Genomic DNA, 19874 nt, shown 5'->3' with positions numbered 1-19874 from the left:
AAGAGGTGATCCATTTCTGTAGAAGGTGGCTTGCTTCTCATATCCAGGAGTACGATGTCTACAGCGCAGAGTCACTGAGTCTCCTTCAAACAATGTGAATTCAGGACTTTCCAGGATCACATCATCATCTGTGCAACAGAGGTGTAGTCTTGTTTCATTAATCATCTCAACTACTGTAAATTATTATATATTTCATATAAACAAAGCTGTGACAAAATTAGTTATTTAGTAGCAATATGACATCACTATTAAATATAATGGTTTTAAAGTGTGTTGTGAGAATTCAGCATTAAATTGGATTAAGAGGAAGTTGTACTCACACTTACTGTAATAATTAATGATATGCCCACTAAATGATTTTATGTCCCAATATCTTAAAAGCAGCTCCACACTCACCTGTTTGCTATATTAGTTTCACAATTATAAGATATTATAATTATAAGAGGAATATTGCTCATACAGGCTGGTCCTGCACTTGGTTTTCACAATCAATGATCACAATTATAAGATGATGTAAAAAGACACTGTGGCAGCCAGCACACATGTCACTACCCAAAGTAAGTGAGATCATTTGAACTGCATGTTGACCTGTAATCACCTCCAGTGTAATAATGAATGAAGTTGTAATGACTGTTGTAATTGACTGCACCTGCAGATGATCCTTTCTCCACATCAGACTCACCAGTGTCCTCTGCTGAGTCATCACCCTGCCCTGTTAATGATGAACGTTAAGATTAAAAGATGAACGCATGAAGAGAAAACTCATCTGTATGAAGTTAACAAACTCTTTAGTAAATATACAATTTGTCTCAAGGGTCAGAACAACATCTGGTCTCACAATATAAACATACAAATCTGCCCAGAAATGATAAAGACCAAAATATATATAGTTTTGAGGAATAAGCAATTCTGCACTAATCTACTTTAGATACAAAAAGGGTGATTAAGAGTAATACAGCAAGTATTAAAAAATAAGAGATAAATATTTATATAAAATATATAAATGGTCACCTTCAGAGTGTCCGGAGAAGTGTGTATTCAGCACTAAAATAAAGATTGAAACCTCATCAAACTTAATCAAACTTAAAAAAGGTCAAAGCATAATAAAGGCATTTTAAACTATATATAGTCTATATACAAATTTAATGATGTGTCTGTTCTCATGCAGAGAAAGGACTCACCACTCGGGGGAGCCACTGGAGTAAAGAATCTTACCTGCCATCACTGACTCTGATCATTTTAAAATATACTCAATAAAATAATCTAAAAGCCACCTCACCAATTTAAAATCTAGATTGAAACAAGGCAAAAACCATTTCAGCTGAAACATTGAGTTAAATGATATTCAACATCAAGGAAAAGTCCATAAATAATACTGCATTAAGCAGTCATGTGTTTTCCAAATATTTATAAGTAAAACTGAGCAGCATTAGTGAAGAACCCTCAACTCCTTTATTGTGTCTGTAAACAAACTGAAGTGTCAAACAAATGTTGTATTATTACCATGATAAAGGATTTCAGCCATTTTCAAACTTCCTTCAGAGAGCTAAGAGATACTGGACTAAATCATCCATTCATTATGGTTCTTGTTACCACATATGCTTCTCTTCCACACTTCAGACACTGTTTAAGAATTTAATTTAAAGAATATAAGTTGTTTTATTTCAGAACAAATGACTTAACTCACCTGTTTCCTCAATGGTGACATTATCACTTTCAGGTGTGAAGACATCTGGTTCTGTTCTCCGTCCTCTGCAGGTGTAAATGCCTCCATGTGAGATACTGATACTGTCTGATTCATCAGCTTCTGCTGTCTGAAGATGAGTTGCTTGAGAATTTTTAGAGGTACGTCTGAACCAGTCATATTTCCAGCCAGTAGAGTCCTCCACATTGCAGGTCAGAGTCACACTTCCCTGTACTGGTATGATGTTCCTGTCTGCTCTCAGTGTAATGTTGCGTCTACGTGCTGTTAAGTTTAGAAAAACAATAAAACAAAGAAATTACTGTAATGAACATGTCATCAAGAATGTATTTACATTTTTACAGAACACAAAGGAAACATCTGTCTCAAATTATGTATAACTCAATGTTCAAATGAATTTAGACTCTCTGTTTGAGAATGTTTGTGTTCATAAACTCCAACTTGTCTTTCTAAATGCTGCATATGTGTTTTCTTCACATGCTTGTGTGTTTTCTGCTACATTTACATGTGAATCTTAAGTTGCAGTGCATTAAGCTCTCTCAGCCTCCCGTACCCTTGTGACAAAATCTGCATGAAACTGAAGACTTTAGTTCACAGAAGTCAAACAATATGACGTCAGTTTCTCTCTTTTGTTTAGTGACTGGTTAGGTGAAGGCAGAAAAAAGATTCACTTGTTGTTCAGCACTCCAGAAGAAGAAGTATGAAAACATTTAAGACAAAAACAAAAATCTTTGCTGAATGAATAAAGTGTAATGCAGTTAAGAGCTGAGAAAAGCTAAGTGGACCTTCTGAGATAAGATTATTTTGTGAACATTTTTTTTTCATCACAGTATGAAAGCTACTTACCTTCAACTTTCAGTTCTTTCTCTTCGGATTCTGTCCCCTCATCAAACTTACACTGATAAAAACCTCTGTCTGACACTGATACTGGATAAATGGTCATTTCTACACTGGTGTTTGATATTCTATGTGGTTGATGGTCTGTGTACGTTTCAAGAGATGATCCATTTTTGTAGAAGGTGGCTTTCTTCTCATATGTAGGAGTACGATTTCTACAGCGCAGAGTCACTGAGTCTCCTTCAAACAATGTGAATGCAGGACTTTCCAGGATCACATCATCATCTGTGCAACAGAGGTGTAGTCTTGTTTCATTAATCATCTCAACTACTGTAAATTATTATATATTTCATATAAACAAAGCTGTGACATTATAAGTGATTTAGTAGCAATATGATATCACTATTAAATATAATGATTTTAAAGTGTGTTGTGAGAATTCAGCATTAAATTGGATTAAGAGGAAGTTGTACTCACACTTACTGTAATAATTAATGATATGCCCACTAAATGATTTTATGTCCCAATTTCTTAAAAGCAGCTCCACACTCACCTGTTTGCTACATTAGTTTCACAATTATAAGATATTATAATTATAAGAGGAATATTGCTCATACAGGCTGGTCCTGCACTTGGTTTTCACAATCAATTATTACAATTATAAGATGATGTAAAAAGACACTGTGGCAGCCAGCACACATGTCACTACCCAAAGTAAGTGAGATCATTTGAACTGCACGTCAACCCGTAATCACCTCCAGTGTAATAATGAATGAAGTTGTAATGACTGTTGTAATTGACTGCACCTGCAGATGATCCTTTCTCCACATCAGACTCACCAGTGTCGTTTGCTGAGTCATCACCCTGCCCTGTTAATGATGAACATTAAGATTATCAGATGAATGCATGAAGAGAAAACTCATCTGTATGAAGTTAACAAACTCTTTAGTAAATATACAATTTGTCTCAAGGGTCAGAACAACATCTGGTCTCATTATATAAACATACAAATCTGCCCAGAAATGATAAAGACCAAAATATATATAGTTTTGACGAATAAGCAATTCTGCACTAATCTACTTTAGATACAAAAAGGGTGACTAAGAGTAATACAGCAAGTATTAAAAAATAAGAGATAAATATTTATATAAAATATATAAATAAAAAATAATTGGTCACCTGAAGAGTGTATTCAGCATTAAAATAAAGATTGAAACCTCATCAAACTTAAAAAAGGTCAAAGCATAACAAAGGCATTTTAAACTATATATAGTCTATACACAGTAAGTTAGTAAGCAGGAAGGAAACAGATAAACGGAGAAAAACTCTTTAAAATGAAATGAAATTCAAAACCCACATACATAACAATACCTTAGACAATTTACATTTACATCATGCATTTCAGAATTTGTATTGATACATGGAGTAAAATGATACATATATATATATATACGTGACTGAAGTGAAATAATCAGAATAAAACGTTTTATCTCTCTCATTCAGAGGCTTTTTCTCACTACCGCTCTCTCTCTCTGTCTCCTCTTCCTCCTTCTCTCTCTCTCTCTCTCTCTCTCTGGTCGCTTGGTCCTCATTTGACGCTCCAAAATCGAAACAGGTCGGATTTGGGGCGTCAAGACAATAAGTGCAATAAGTGTACTTCTAAACGCGTCAAACGCTTTCAGTGCGTTTGGGCCTTAAGAGAAATACAGTGGATAATAAATAAGAAATAAATATTTATATATAATATACAAACAAAAATCATTAGTCACCTTCAGAGTGTCCGTAGAAGAGTGTATTCAGCGCTAAAATAAAGATTGAAACTTCATCAGACAGAATCAAACTGACAGAAAGTCAAAATCACAAACAAAAAAACAAAAAACAAAAACACAAATAGAGTTTCAGCAGTGGTAACTATTGTTTGATAAATTAAAACAGATAAGAGGAGAAAAACTCTTTAAAATGAAATATGTAAAATAAAATAGGAAAATCATGAAATTCAAAACCCACATGCATAACAATACCTTAAACAATTCACATTTACATTATGCAAAAATAATCATCCGTCAGTAAATTTAATACAGTCCTTCAATCTAAACTGAGCCAAGTCACCAACCAACATCTGGCCTATAAAACAACCCTGTAGTTAAAAACCATAAGCGTGCTCTGTTCAAGCTCTCAGAGAAACTGGTTCAACCAGTGATACTCTGTAATTCTGACTATTCAGGAACATGTTCTTTAATCTGTGACATGCAAACAGAGAAAGTCAGTAATGTACTTACAGAATAATCCCAGCACACAGATCAAAGTGTACCTCATCCTCACATCCAGCACTGACACTCTGTCACTCAGCTGCTCTGAGTCTGACAAATGTTTCGACTTTGCTTTAATAATAATGCAGCAGAAAGACAAAGAGAGAAGTTACATTTCGGGTAAATGAAAGATGAGATGAGACTTTCTTCAACTTCTTTAAAATTTAGCCTGCCTGTGTTTCCTTCCCTTGTATGCAAACCACAGAAAACTTCAACTGGTTTGATAAACTTTGACACATTGCACTTCCTGGTCACTGCAGAAATACATTAGCTTGTGTCTTGTGCAAAGGTTTGTGCCTGGAAAATGTTATAAATAAAAAATGTATAAACAATAAGTATTTACTGCACATCCATTATCCATAAAATCATTGACTTTAGTCATATCACATCATAAACATGCTTAACATTTTATTGTGTTTATTTGTGTATGTTATGCAGTATATGCCCACTGCTCTTGCATCAACAGTGTCTGCATTGTGATGAGGTAGGTGTTGCGTGTGTATATAAATAAACACGTATAATTCTACTGTGTATTCTTGGACACTACATCCTGTATATGTGTGTGTGTGTGTTTAATAGTCTCCATAGTGAATTTGATATAAACTGTGGTCAGAACTTTTTATTTACTCTAATTTACTCTTTTTATTTGGAGGTAGATTTGTGTCTATCTGGTCGTTTTATGAGGAAGTCCTGAATTACAAATGTGTTGCCTTCTTATCACTCCAAAGAGCAACAGCAGTTGTGATGATATTATAGCTTAGAAAACAAGAAAGCAAATGAAAAAACTCATCTTAACCCATCAATGAGTAAAATGTTGAACATCCATTTTTCAATTACAGAAAACAAATTCTGTATTCTATCAGCCTCATTATTCAGAAACAGTATAATTAAATCATTTCTATTGTTTGACATTTACAGTATGAATAAACCAACTGAGTTCAAAGTCAATCAACATTTGAACTCAACACATCCATCTATGGTCTGAATTTCTGCTTCTCCCCCAAAATCTTGAGTTGTTGAAATAAACCTCCAACAGCAGACTGTTGTTGTCTACCTACTGACCTTTGTCATGGTTGGCTTGATCGTTATTATGGTGGTTAATCTGAGTCTACATCACATATTCAAACAGAAGCCAAATGTCAGGACTCATTTCTAAAAACAGCCATGTTACAAACCTCTGGTATTAGGTTATAAAGGCTGCTTCTGTTTACTGTCATTTACCTGTTCTCATTTTTCATTTACTGGATTTTAGAACTTTAGACTTTTTGGAAATTGGTGCACATTTTGCACCATTGTATTATACAATTTACTTATCAACTACAGTCTGAGTAGAAACAAGACAAGCCTCTGCTTATCAGCATGACAAATACAAACCAACTTACCAGTTCCTCTTTACACAGAAATATGTGTTGCAGAAGAGATGTCTCATGCTGTGCAGGATGTGAGTTCACAAATGTTTTGTTTTTTTAAGTGGTAGAAACTAAATGAAGTACAATTTTTTGGAGGTAGTAGAAATTGAGTCAAGTGCAATGCATATGAATATAATATAGTAATTACAGAATGTTTTTTTTAACTGACTGTCTTTGAATACAACTATGACTGGTGGTGACATGAGGAAGTGGACAGACAATATTTATTTCTCAATCTGAAACATCATACAACAGAAAGTCAGAGGTGTGAGCTTGTGAAAATCTGACATTAAAGTTCTCACTGTGTTTTACATCTTGAACTCTCCCTATCACCTCAGTTTGCCATCTGCTGTCAACCAGGTGTAAAACATGTCATCTGGCTGACAGCGTAAATTTCAATCAGGAGAGACAAGTGAATGCAGCAAAAATAATTGTTTATTATACAGATGATATTGAAGATTAAGTGTTGACCAGAGTTTTTGGTGCTTAGACTCTACAGGGAGCAGCAGCAAGATAAATCCCTCCATGGAGTCCAGACACTGGTGATGGTGGCTGATGACTTCTGCTGAGGCTGATAAGGCTGATGAGGTTGATGAGGAGATGCACTGATGAATCTGCGAAGACTGGGCGGTGATGGGGAGGTGGTCGGGTGCACAAAACAACAGCATAAAAGCATTAAGGTAGAGAAGGAGAAAACATATTTTAAAAGACAGCCGCATCATGATAGGCTGACAAATAAAGGTGTGTCACCGTGCTATTGGTCAGATGTGATCAGGTGATGTGAACAGCTGATGTCTTAATTGACAGCTATGCCTTAGGGATAGGAATGACAGATGATTTGGGAAATAATACTAATGACCTGAGCATGCAAAAGATAGTCTTCCTGACTGAACTTTCACTAAGCTTCATTTGGCTTTAACTAAAGACTTTATTTCCTCATTTTCAATATCATTTAATATTCATCAATATTCATTTCTCAGTCTTAAACATCATACAACAGAAAGTCAGAGGGGTGAGCTTGTGAAAATCTGACATTAAAGTTCTCACTGTGTTTTACATCTTGAACTTTCCCTATCACCTCAGTCTGCTATCTGCTGTCAACCAGGTGTGAAACATGTCATCTAGCTGACAACATACATTTGGCTTTAACTAAAGACTTTATTTCCTCATTTTCATCAGTCGGTCGAGAGTCTCCCCTGCAGGACTCCTGCTCTGTAGGCATTGAGTGGAGCCTTTAATGGCAGGTTTGATTGACAGGCCGGGCACACAGCACACATCAAATAACAAATCATGACATTGAACAATGAATGTGGCAGCAATAAATAATGAAGGCCCACATTAAATAATGAAATAGTAACATTTAGTGGTGAAAGCTACACATAGACCTTCAAATAAAGAATAAAAATATTGACCATTCCATCTCTGTACTAATTATTTGATGGGTTACTGTTAATTGTCTGACCTTTCTATTCATAACAGTTGGCATTCATTGCAACATGCATTTGTTATTTGATGTTTAGCTTTTCATTATTAGATATGGATCAGTAGTGCACCACTCTCCTCTCTACTTCCTCAACTCTCTCTGCCCTCTGATCAGCTCATATTAGGAAAGACATGTGGACTCACACCTTTGGTAGTGTGTAATTAGATGGCAACACTAGTTCACTCAATTATATAAATATATAAAGTATATTTTATGTAAATATAAAAAGCATTTAGAAACACCACTGACTGTTTACTGCAGAAAAAAAGTTTATTGATGCCTAACAAAAATAAAGTACATAAAGCACTGGTAAATTCATTTGTAAATAGACAGGAAAACTTTCCAGTATAATAACAGCAAAAGTTACATGTAATAGTTGATAGCAGTTCATTACATATACAAAAGTAATTGTTGACGTCCATCCTGGAGCTTTTTCATCTAACACTGAAAAATATGCTGACTTTAAAGCTGCAGTACCACCTGGGTAATGTGGTTTAAACATTTCAAACTGATACCTCCTGCTGCTTTTTGAAACAGCCTGCAATCAAAGTTTTTAAAATAAAGTGACAAAATGACTGTAAAAATAAAAATAATAATACTACAGTGTATAAATACTAAATGGGAATAAACCTCAGTAGTCTTGTACTTTCTGCTAAAAAAGAGAGTATTAAATCCACATGATGTAATTATTTTATATCATCTGCTATTAAATTAACTGTACAAAACATTGAGCATCGCTGATATTTGGATAGCAGAGTTGCACACAATAGTCATATAAAATGCTGTTAACCATATTTATTTGGCCTTGTCCATACAGCTGTCTTTACTGACCTGAAAAACAACCATGAAAAATAAACATATAAGGTTATTCAGGATGTAAAATATGCTTGCGACATGCTATTATGACATATAATCCATTTAATGATCAGTAGTATTAATCATTACAGTTTGTACATAACATGGCAGAATTATTACCAAGAGCTGTTCCTGGTTTAACTTCAGAATAAACAGCTTCATCAGTTGCTGCAGGAGTTGATTTTCCTATAAATGGAGAGAGGATTAGTTAAAAATATTTGCCAGTAATGTCATAATTTACAATAATAATGTACTGAAGGGTTGTCAGGGTTAATGTCTCCACTGATAATAAAAGAATAACAGTATTGTAATGCTCACTGTGCTCAAAGTAGTCACACAGCAGAGTATTATGGCTTTTACAGAACTTAGTAAACATATTGATATTGAATATACATACTGATGTATAAATACTGTTCTTCATCACTGCAAACACACATAATGTAAAATAAACATACATTCCAAAACAAGATATTCAATGAAAAATAATAATTATAAACACCTACAATTTTACAAACACTGAACACATCACATACATTTTTCCACATCACAATGTGTGTGGAAAGTTGTGAAACTGTGTCTTAATCCATGTGTGTGTAATCAGATTAGTAAAAGTGTAAAAGAATCTCTAAATTCATACTGAAATTTGTGAATATGTACGGGAACTGCAACTGTGTATTCAGATTTGCAAGTGTATCAAGATTTGTGAATGTTTAAAACAAGGCAGGATGCAATGGAGCCATAAAAGTCACTGTACTGTTCCCAACTACCATAACAACAAACAACTTTCCACAAATTTCCATCTAGTGAGTGACCAGTAGCTCTTTAGCATCATTAATGGTGCAAACTGACAACCTGTAATGTTTTAGCCTCGCTAGAAACTGCTAGCACAATATTGTTGCAGTGTAAATAAACTGCAATGTTATGTATAAAATATTCTGTTTTTGGGTAGCATCATTGCAATGCATTTTATTCTGTATTTTATTGCTGGGGCTTTGCTAGAATCTACCCTGCTGCTGTAAACAAATGTAGTTCATATGATGTAACATTAGAGTCTGCAGGAAACAAACATGTTATTTTCAACAAACTATACTTGTCTTGTTAGTGACAGCAGCCTTAATGTTTGAATATATTTTCAGTGAGTAACCTGCACCAGACTAATCCTCACTGACTGCATGCTGTGACAGTCACAGTCAGCAAACACATGAGGTGATTGATATTAGGAAAAATGTTAATGCTAGTTAGAGGTTTTGCAGCAGTGATGACTATCAATCTGTTGACAAGAAACCTGCAGAATGTTTGTCTGCAAGTTAATATTGCAAATAATTCAATATTGGTTGGCACACTGTGTTACAGACAAAAATTGTGACACATTTGCAGATTTCAGGCATGACAGGAGTCTAGCAAAAGTCACATGTATAAAGAAAACCAATGGAGAAGTGTACCTGAGGTGTAACTTCCCAACTCTTGGAGCAAAACACTTAAAATACATTTTTCTCACAGATTTTACACATTCACAACTCTGTGTATGCTAGGGCTGGGCGATATGGACAAAAAAATCGTTATTTTTTTCAATCTCTGGGTCGTTTCATTATTTTACTTGATTTTTGTTTGCCTTCATAATGCAGACTTAAAACATCATATTTATTTAAGACAGTTGAGCAAGAACAATAAGAAACCTGCAACACCTGCAAGGCTGTTATAATCATTACACATAAAATACATTCACAAATCTTGATACTCTTGCAAATCTGAATACACATTTTCAGTTTACTGTACACATTCACAAATATCAGCATTTAGAAATTCTTTTACACATTCTGAGAGAAGAGAGTTTTATTCCTGATAAAGCCTGTATCTGTGAAAATGATATTTGTTGTTACATGGTTTTGTTTTGTAAATTGTTTTCTCTTAAATTATGTAATATTGCATTTCAGATTGCTCCATGTTAAGGTGTATACTGTACCATTTTCAGTGTCTTTAGAGCCTTTGATTGATTCATAGACAGAAGCATCACCTGTGAGCAAAAAGTGAAAATCAAGCTGAGATCAAATGAACCATTTAAATTGCATGATACCAATCAAATATCACCTTTTTAACAAAAATCCTCAGGTTTTTTTTCTTTATTTTTTCGATTTTAAAATATTGTGGATAAATGCAAATACAGGGAATCTTAAATGTTTTAGAACCTTTACTGTCTTTGTAGACTGTAATAGAAATGTTGAGGTTACAGTTAAGAAAAAATGACAAAATTAATCAGGATTAGTTTGAAGACTGACCATGGAGAAGAGAGGAGTATACATTATGTTGAGTTTCATTCAGGTTGACCATATGATTTGCAGCAGAGTCCTGATTGGTGCTGTCAAACTGGATCGGCCTAAAACATTTAGCAAATACAATGAATTTAATAAGACACATTGAAGGTACTGCTGTTATGTTCAAAATGAGAGAAGAGAGTTTTGTACCAACCTGATAAAGTGTGAATCTGTGAAAAGGATATTTGTTGTTACATTGTTTTGTAAATTGTTTTCCCTTAAATTATGTAATATTGCATTTCAGACTGCTCCATGTTAAGGTGTATACTGTACCATTTTCAGTGTCTTCAGAACCTCTGATTGATTCATAGACAGAAGCATCACCTGTGAGCAGAAAATGAAAATCAAGCCGAGGTCAAATTAATCATTTCAATTGCATGATACCAATCAAATATCACCTTTTTAACAAAAATCCTCAGGTTTTTTTTTAAAAAAATGTGATTTTAACAGTGTGGATAAATGCAACAACAGGAAACTGTAAAGGTTTTAGAAGCTTTCATGTCTTTGTAGACTGTAATATTTAATACGTTACAACCAAGACTATAAAGCCTTAAAGCCATAATGGCAATAATATTTCTGGACTCTGGACATAAGTCTTGTAGTTTTGGTTCAATTACAACAATATAAAACAATGTTCTAGTCTGATCTTTAGTGCATGTGGTAGAACAACAGGTTATGTGACAAATCTTTGAGACTGTTCTACAAACTGACCCACTGCTTTATTTACTGAGATCAACAACAACTTCATGTCTAATGGATTGTGGCTTTTGGTTAATATTCATTAAAAATCAGATGGCTAGAGTCTAGAAAAAGAGTAATAGAAATGTTAGAGTTAGAGTTAACAAAAAATGATGATATTAATCAGGATTAGTTTGAAGACTGACCATGGAGAAGAGAGGAGTATATGTTATGTTGAGTTTCATTCAGGTTGACCATGTGATTCACGGCTGGGTCCTGATTGGTGCTGTCAGACTGGATCGACCTAAAACATTAAGCAAATACAATGAATTTAATAAGACACATTGAAGGTACTGCTGTTATGTTCAAAATGAGAGAAGAGAGTTTTGTACCAACCTGATAAAGCGTGAATCTGTGAAAAAGATATTTATTGTTATGTGGTTTTATTTTATAGATTATTTTTCTGCTATTCCACATTATGACATCAGAATACATCTTTGTATTTGAATAATTAAAACATAAAACATTTAACATCAGAAGGAAAAAGTCTCACCTTTGGATCGTCTGTAGCGATACAACAGGAGCAGGAGAATAATAAGAATAATTCCACAAACCAGCCCAACAATTATTGGTATAAGAGATGAAGAGCTTTCAGGCTTGGACACTGCTGTAATAGATAATAAATAATAACTATTAATACAATTAATTAAGTTCTATAGTACGATTCTTAAAATGAAGTGCTTTAATAAAATAAGAGAAGTCACATCAAGTCTTAGTAAAGACAAAAAATCTAGGATACAAAAAAAGTTGACTTCTGCAGCACAAACACATAAATACAAACACATTAATATACAAATCTAGAGGTATGAAAACACAAACACATATACACACACTAAACACACAATAAACATGTATGTGTTGCTATACAGTGTGATATGAGTCATGACCACTGATGCAACTTTATTCAGCTGAAAAGAAAAATACCTTTGACTGATCATTCATTTACATTTGTATTTTGATATATGCTAAATTTTGTAATTTTATGCCCTTATGTAAAGTATAAAACAAGATCTCTTACACAATCCAATATGTGAAATCAGCTGAAACTAAACCTGTAAACTTCTAATTTCGTAAAGTATTTGACCAAATTTCTTTCTAAGACAGCAACACAGTTCACAAAAAAGAAAATGCATGAATTGTTTTAATCCTACTCACCCTTAACTGACATCCAACTCTGTCGTGATTCTTTTCCTGAGTATTTACACTTGTAGAAGCCTTCGTCTGACTTTGACACTGCAGAGATATTCAGTTCCCCTCTGGTATCATTTTGGATAAGTTTGTCATTTTGATAGAAAAACACATTGGAAAGTAATTCTCCTCTCTTCAGTTTGCAGCCAAGAGTAACAGAATCTCCCTCAGTCACAGGATGCACAGGGCTCACCAGGATAATATCTGCATCTGTAAAACAGTCAAAGAATATGAAGTTTCAGTCAGAGACCAGCTGCTGACCTTTAGAACAAGGTGACATAAAACCATGAGAATAGATCACACATATGCCTTTATTTTTCTCCAACTAATTTATCTCACAGAATCAGTGTAGCTGAGCAAAGACCCAACATTTCAGCTTTATTACATACATGTCTTGTAACTGTAAATATACTAGTTATGGCTAGTTAGCTCTAGAGCTAACAGGTACAAATGAAAGAAACGGTGGATGGCTATTGACACAAAAACACTTCTGACTAAATCAGCATGTTAATTTAATCATCAAGAATAAAGAAAGGTCTTGCTGCACACCAAAATAATTGTGGACCAAACATCTTGGATCTGTAAAATATTAATTTCCAGTTGTTTAAATAAATATGAAGAAGCTTTAATTTGGTTCACAGATGAGTTTTGGTTGGAAAGAAGCCCTTTCATAATTTATTTATTCATTTGCATTAACAATAATATAACATTTTCTATCAAAGGGTTCGGCATATAACTTGTTTATCTACACAGGAAGTGTAGTTAGTGACACCATGTTGAAATACGAGATGAAAATGAAGCTCAGAGTTACTGAGTCTCCAGGACTCAGCCATGATGGAAACACAGTGAGGACAGACTCTGGTGCATCTGTTGGAAAGTGATTTTCTCAGAATGAAAACATGTTATGATGTAGACTTTAGTCTCTAGACATATAAATAAATCTTATCTAATACAGTTATCATTTTATCTATTATAGAATTACATTTAATCTAAATATATTTTATATATTAGATATAATTACATTTAATCTAAATATATTTTATATATTAGATATAATTACAGATAGTCACATGAAACAATTAATATGTATATTGTTGGGACATGTCTTAAAAGTATATTAATTCAAGAATCATTCAGGAATTAAACACTAATGAAGTATATTAATTTCTGTGCACATACCTAGTTTTTCAGTGGAAGTATTGTTGCTACACTTCACTGTTTCAGATGCAGATTTCTCACTGACAGAATTGAAAATTGTGCAGGTGAAATTGATGTTGCCATCAATTGGCTGGATATTGTACTGCAGCCTGGAGCCGCCACTGGTTTGGTTCATCATGGTCCAGTTGTAGGAGACCTTTCTGTCAGAGGTTGCACTGCACTCCAGCACAACTGTACAGGATTCATTCGAAGCATGCCAGGTGGAATTTACAGTCAGGATAGGCTGCTTCATTATGGGCTCTAATTAGGCAGTAGAGAGAGAGAAAATAAGATAATGAGAATAAGATATTAAGAATTTTGCAAATCCATTATACATGTACATATAAAACACCAACAAATGCATGTATAGCAGAATTTGTTCGACAGAACAGAGAATTCACATTAGTGACCCCCATTAAATGCAGTTTACCTGGAAAACCTAAGTTTTTGACCTCTATGTGCTCCCAAAGCTCCCAAAAATCACAAATCTGAATAAAAAAAATGATCAGGAGTTGCTCAAAGAAGTATTTTGAGCCTTAGATCAAAGATGCTAAAGATGCTAAAGACATCAGAATGTTATCTGGCCACAAAAGGAAATGATCAGCACAATATATATTTTTTTTTCTTAGGAAAGAAGCAAAGGCAATTCCTCACTATATACAAGTCTGGTGATAACACAGCAGAAAAGCTGTCATACCATCCCAGAGTTATGTTAGAACAAATAACATTTTAGTAACATTTTAATTTATAGTACAGTATTGTGATACGAGAGCTAACGAGCTTTACACTGAACAAACAATGTGACTTCCACTTCCATTTCTTCTACACGGATCATCAACTGGTGAAGATGCTGACTTTTTGTCTGGTACTTGCAGCTTTAGCCTCAATATTTTAGCATGATATCCGGTATGTAGCAATCATATTGCATATTGCATATTTAACACTGTTTTACAGGCTTCTAGTTTTAAAAACAAATCATAAAAACATTAAAAAGTCAACTGAAGACAACGCTTTCAACCCACTCACAGAGCTACATGAAATCTGCTAGCGACAGTCATCACTTCAGACGACAAAATACAGTCAGCAGCTAGAAATGAGATGCCTGCTTTTGTTTACTTCCTTCCTTCTTTGTCTATTCTGTACACGCATAGTCTGTTGCATGTCTGTCCGTCCTCCTCTATTGCTCTTCCTGAGGTTTCTTCCATTTTTTTTCCCTTTTAAAGGGTTTTTAGGGAGTTTTTCCTTATTTGAATTGAGGGTCTAAGGCTAAAGGATGTTGTATTGCTGTACAGATTGTAAAGCCTCCTGAGGCAGATTTCTTATTTATGATATTGGGCTATACAAAAACATTGACCTGACCTGACTTCCTTGTGAAATCAATGGCCCAATGATTCAAAAATGATTACATATTTTGAGTCATAGATCTGTAGTGGAACTGTCACATTATAAACCACATATGTGCAGCATGAGAACAGAAAACTTGACAGGCATAACTCAGATAGTGACTTTAAACCCTTTCAAAATATTATCAAAACAGTAAATTTTCTTTTTTTTTTCTTTTTGGATTCACGCATGATGGTAGTAAAAAGTTTTGTATAACAAATGGCAATATAGTGCCATTTCATATTCATAATAGGTAATAGATCACAGAGCTCTGCTTCTAAAATGTGATGATACATTTTTAGAGGTTCAACCCTGTGTCGCAGGGTGTACTTCTATTAAATCAACAAATATGATTTTAATATCTGACACAACCCACATTTAATGCTAAGGGGCTTTTGTATCACTTGCAGAATGATATTCATGAATGAATAATCAATAACCTGTTGTAAATTAAAACTAATGACATCACTTGGTTAACAGAAACAGAAGCATCTTACTATGAACTTGCAGAGTGATGGAGACTGTGTCCCTTTGCTTGTCATTCACCTCTGAGATTAAACTGAAAACACCAGAATCTTGAAGAGTCAGTCTTCTCACTGTTAAACTGAAATCTGTAGGGTTTAGGTCTATTCTGCTCTTGAACTGAGGATGAGTTACATCTGCATCCTTGTCTGCAACTTTTGTATTGTTATATTTCCAAAATGCTGAGGTGACCCCTTCAGTTGGTAAGCATGACGGAAGCTCTACAGTGTCTCCAACTTTTTTATGGATGGTACGATCACAACTGGAAGCCTCCACATCTGAAACATAAAAACAACATGGCACAGCTGTTTACAGAGAATAAAATTGGGCTTCAATTTAATATATCATTGTTGAGGCATGACAGGAAGTAACAACAAAAACTACAAAAATGACTGATAATTAAGGTATAGAATAATTATTCAATTTATTTATTTATTTTTGCTAAGTCTTATTGTTTTTTATTGATGGGAATATACTGACAAATAATTTATTTTGTGTTTAAATATGAGGATTTGTGAGGAAAAAAAAAACATTTGCCAAGATTTTATTTTTAAACTTACAACTAAAATATATATTTGGAGATAAATGGCAATGAGGCAATGAATTAGAACAACATTTGAAAACACACACTTAAAAATAAAAAAAGTAGCTTTCCTGCAATAGCAAACACACAAGATACAAAGACTGCAAGTGTCTTCCCCATGCAAACATCCAGGAAATATTACAAGCTTGACCTTACATAATTAACTTGTGCAATTCTAAGATCATGTCAGAGTGCACTGGGTAAATAAATACCTCTCATAAAATGGCATAAACTTACAGAGCAGAGGTGTACGTACCATGGAGGGAAACCCCAAGCAGCAGCAAAGCACTGTATGCCAAGAAGCAGCTAAAGTGTCGAAGGCAACCACCGGCCATCTCTGTAAGGAGAAGAATATCTTCTGTTTCCTCTTCTGGTCTTGTAAACTCTGCCGTGACGTGTTTAATTTTACATGCGGTCTGACCTGGTCTGAGATAAAAACATTGAGCAAATTGAGTTGAATTATTAGAGATAATTAGATGTTTTGCAAAATTACGGCCAAGTGACAAAAAAATACATGTTCAAGCTAAATCAAACTATACACTGAATTCATTTTAGCTAACACATTATATCTATATGCTACTGCAAGGAAATATCTGGTCAAGATGTGTGGAGAGTAGAGGTTAGGGTCTGCATTTGTTAACCCCAGCAAAAAAAAGTTTACCACATCATGTTAGATGTCATGTCAAATATTACAACATGATGTGGTAAATACGTTCTTGCAATCAGTTAATTCCAAGTTAGTTAGTGTGTTGCTTCCGTTTGCACATGCCTCTGCAGAAGAGGTCTGTGCTCTGTGTGCAACTCATTTAAGTGTTCACAGTTACATGAATGACCTGAAACCCACAAGGTGACCACATGCAAAAATGGCACTGGCCCTTCAAAGGAAAAATATCTCTACATAAGCTATTGTAACAGAAGCTACTGTTGTGATCACAGACTCGTGGCACTTTTTCATAAAATCATGCCAGATTTCTATGTCTGTAGTATATAATGTAGAAGTCTTCCTTATCTTTTTTGCTCACAGCCCCCATTTTGCAGATTTTTATATTTCAGCCAAATTCTTCTAGTGGTTCAGTAAATAAACGCGTTGACATGGTGTATTCACATTGATGTCTCTAGGTTTGACATGCAGGAAATACAGTAACGTGATGATTGAGTAAATGTCCATTTCTTTCCTCAGAACTTTTCATACAGTGTGCACTTTCATCTACACTCTGTAGTGTAGATGAGAGTGCACACTATTGCACATTAGTGTAGTGCACACTATATTCCCATTTTGGGGAAACTTATTTATATTATATTTATATTTATTTTATACTTTTAATATCATTGTGCATCATTACACAGTTTGCTGATAATTCTTTAGAAAGGAGATGAGATTCAGTGAGAATGATGCTGGTAAGATCATAGATAACATGTTAAATTATACACCTGACCCTGAATATACTTTAGGAAAAACTCTGAAACAGAAACCAGACCAGACCAAACCAGAGTTCAAACATGTTTATCTGTATTCCACAATTATATTACATTATATATTGGGCTGTAATGTATATAAGTTAAACTTTACAAAGTAATTATGATAAGCATGGGTATTTACTTAATTTAATACTTTAATGTACTGACAAACAACCAAATCCACCTGTGTCATCAGCATAAGTTACAATGTTGGGCAGTATTTACAAAAAAAATCAACCCTTCCATTTATAGACTATAGATTATAACATTTTTACTGACTTACTGAACTTCAACGACAAAACAGACAGCATTGGTAAGCACTCAGCTGGACCAACATCTCACTTGTCCTCTTGGCATGTAGTATCGCAAATCATAAAACAATCACCTTGTCATTTGTCTTCGTGGCGCTGGGCAGCAGAGACTCTGTGGAGCTGACAGAACAGGCTCTGGAACGGCCTGGCATGTTGGTAACACAGCCCAAAGAAATACTGGGTTTCTTTTCACGAAGCCAGAGAGTCTGCTTACCAGTTCCTCTTTACACATAAATACGTGTGACTTTGACAGCGTTGTCATCACATTCACACCAGAGCTAATGTGTCAGTAAGCAGAAAAGAAGAGGTGTCTGATACTGTGCAAGATGTGCAATCATGGTAGAAAGTAAAACAAATGAAAATATTTTTGGAGGTAGCAGAAATTGAGTCAAGTGCAATGCATATGAATATAATATAGTAATTACACAATGTTTTTTAACTGATTGTCTTTGAATACAACTATGACTGGTGGTGACATGAGGAAGTTGACAGTCAATATTTATTTCTCAATCTGAAACATCATACAACAGAAAGTCAGAGGGGTGAGCCTGTGAAAATCTGACATTAAAGTTCTCACTGTGTTTTACATCTTGAACTCTCCCTATCACCTCAGTCTGCCATCTGCTGTCAACCAGGTGTGAAACATGTCATCTGGTTCCCAACATACATTTAGCTTTAACTAAAGACTTTATTTCCTCATTTTCATCGGTCGGTCAAGAGTCTCCCCTGCAGGACTCCTGCTCTGTAGGCATTGAGTGGAGCCTTTGATGGCAGGTTTGATTGACAGGTTGGGCACACAGCACACATCAAATAACAAATCATCACAATGAACAATGAATGTGGCAGCAATGAATAATGAAGGCCAACATCAAATAATGAAATTGTGACATCTAGTGGTGGAAGGTAGACATAGACCTTCAAATAAAAAGATGGAGTTGTATTTAATTTGTGTGGAGGTTCATTTTTGCATATTTAATGTCTATTCTATCTCTGTATTCATTATTTAATGGGAGACTCTTCATTGTTTGACCTTTATTTATAACATTTGGCATTAATTGCAATGTGCATTTGTTATTTGATGTTCAGCTTTTCATTATTAGATATGGATCAGTAGTGCACCACTCTCCTCTCTACTTCCTCAACTCTCTCTGGCGTCTGCCCTCTGATCAGCTAATATTAGGAAAGACATGTGGACTCACACCTTTGGTAGTGTGCAATTAGATGACAACACTAGTTCACTCAATTATATAAATATATAAAGTATATATTATGTAAATATAAAAAGCAATTAAAAACAACACTGACTGTTAACTGCTGAAAAAAGGTTTATTGATGTCTTAAAAAATAAAGCACATACACCACTGCTAAATTCATTTGTAAATAGACAGGAAAACTTTCCAGTATAATAACAGCAAAAGTTACATGTAGTAGTTGATAGCAGTTCATGACATATACAAAAGTAATTGATGATGTCCATCCTGGAGCTTTTTCATCTAACACTGAAAAATATGTTGACTTTAAAGCTGCAGTGCCACCTGGGTAATGTCGTTTAAACATTTCAAACAGATACATCTTGCTGCTTTTTGA

General features: G+C 34.5%; 2 protein-coding genes across 2 annotated transcripts in view; both read right to left on the bottom strand.

The window, feature by feature from the left end:
* The window catches only part of LOC137175028 (Fc receptor-like protein 5), a 137296-nt gene that overhangs the window by 61035 nt on the left and 56387 nt on the right, over positions 1 to 19874 (bottom strand). The gene's annotated exons all lie outside the window — the stretch shown is intronic.
* LOC137175115 (SLAM family member 9-like) lies at positions 7986 to 18519 on the bottom strand. Its single transcript, XM_067580811.1, has 6 exons — positions 18362 to 18519; positions 16775 to 16944; positions 15911 to 16213; positions 14077 to 14291; positions 8716 to 8781; positions 7986 to 8571 (listed from the first exon to the last, which is right to left on the bottom strand). Exons 1-6 carry the CDS (start codon positions 18517 to 18519, stop codon positions 8536 to 8538), a joined length of 948 nt encoding a protein of 315 aa, XP_067436912.1. The 3' UTR covers positions 7986 to 8535.

This window comes from Thunnus thynnus, chromosome 22 (genome assembly GCF_963924715.1).
Source record: "Thunnus thynnus chromosome 22, fThuThy2.1, whole genome shotgun sequence".
Lineage (NCBI taxonomy): Eukaryota > Metazoa > Chordata > Actinopteri > Scombriformes > Scombridae > Thunnus > Thunnus thynnus.
This window is presented reverse-complemented; position numbering and strand designations above follow the sequence as displayed.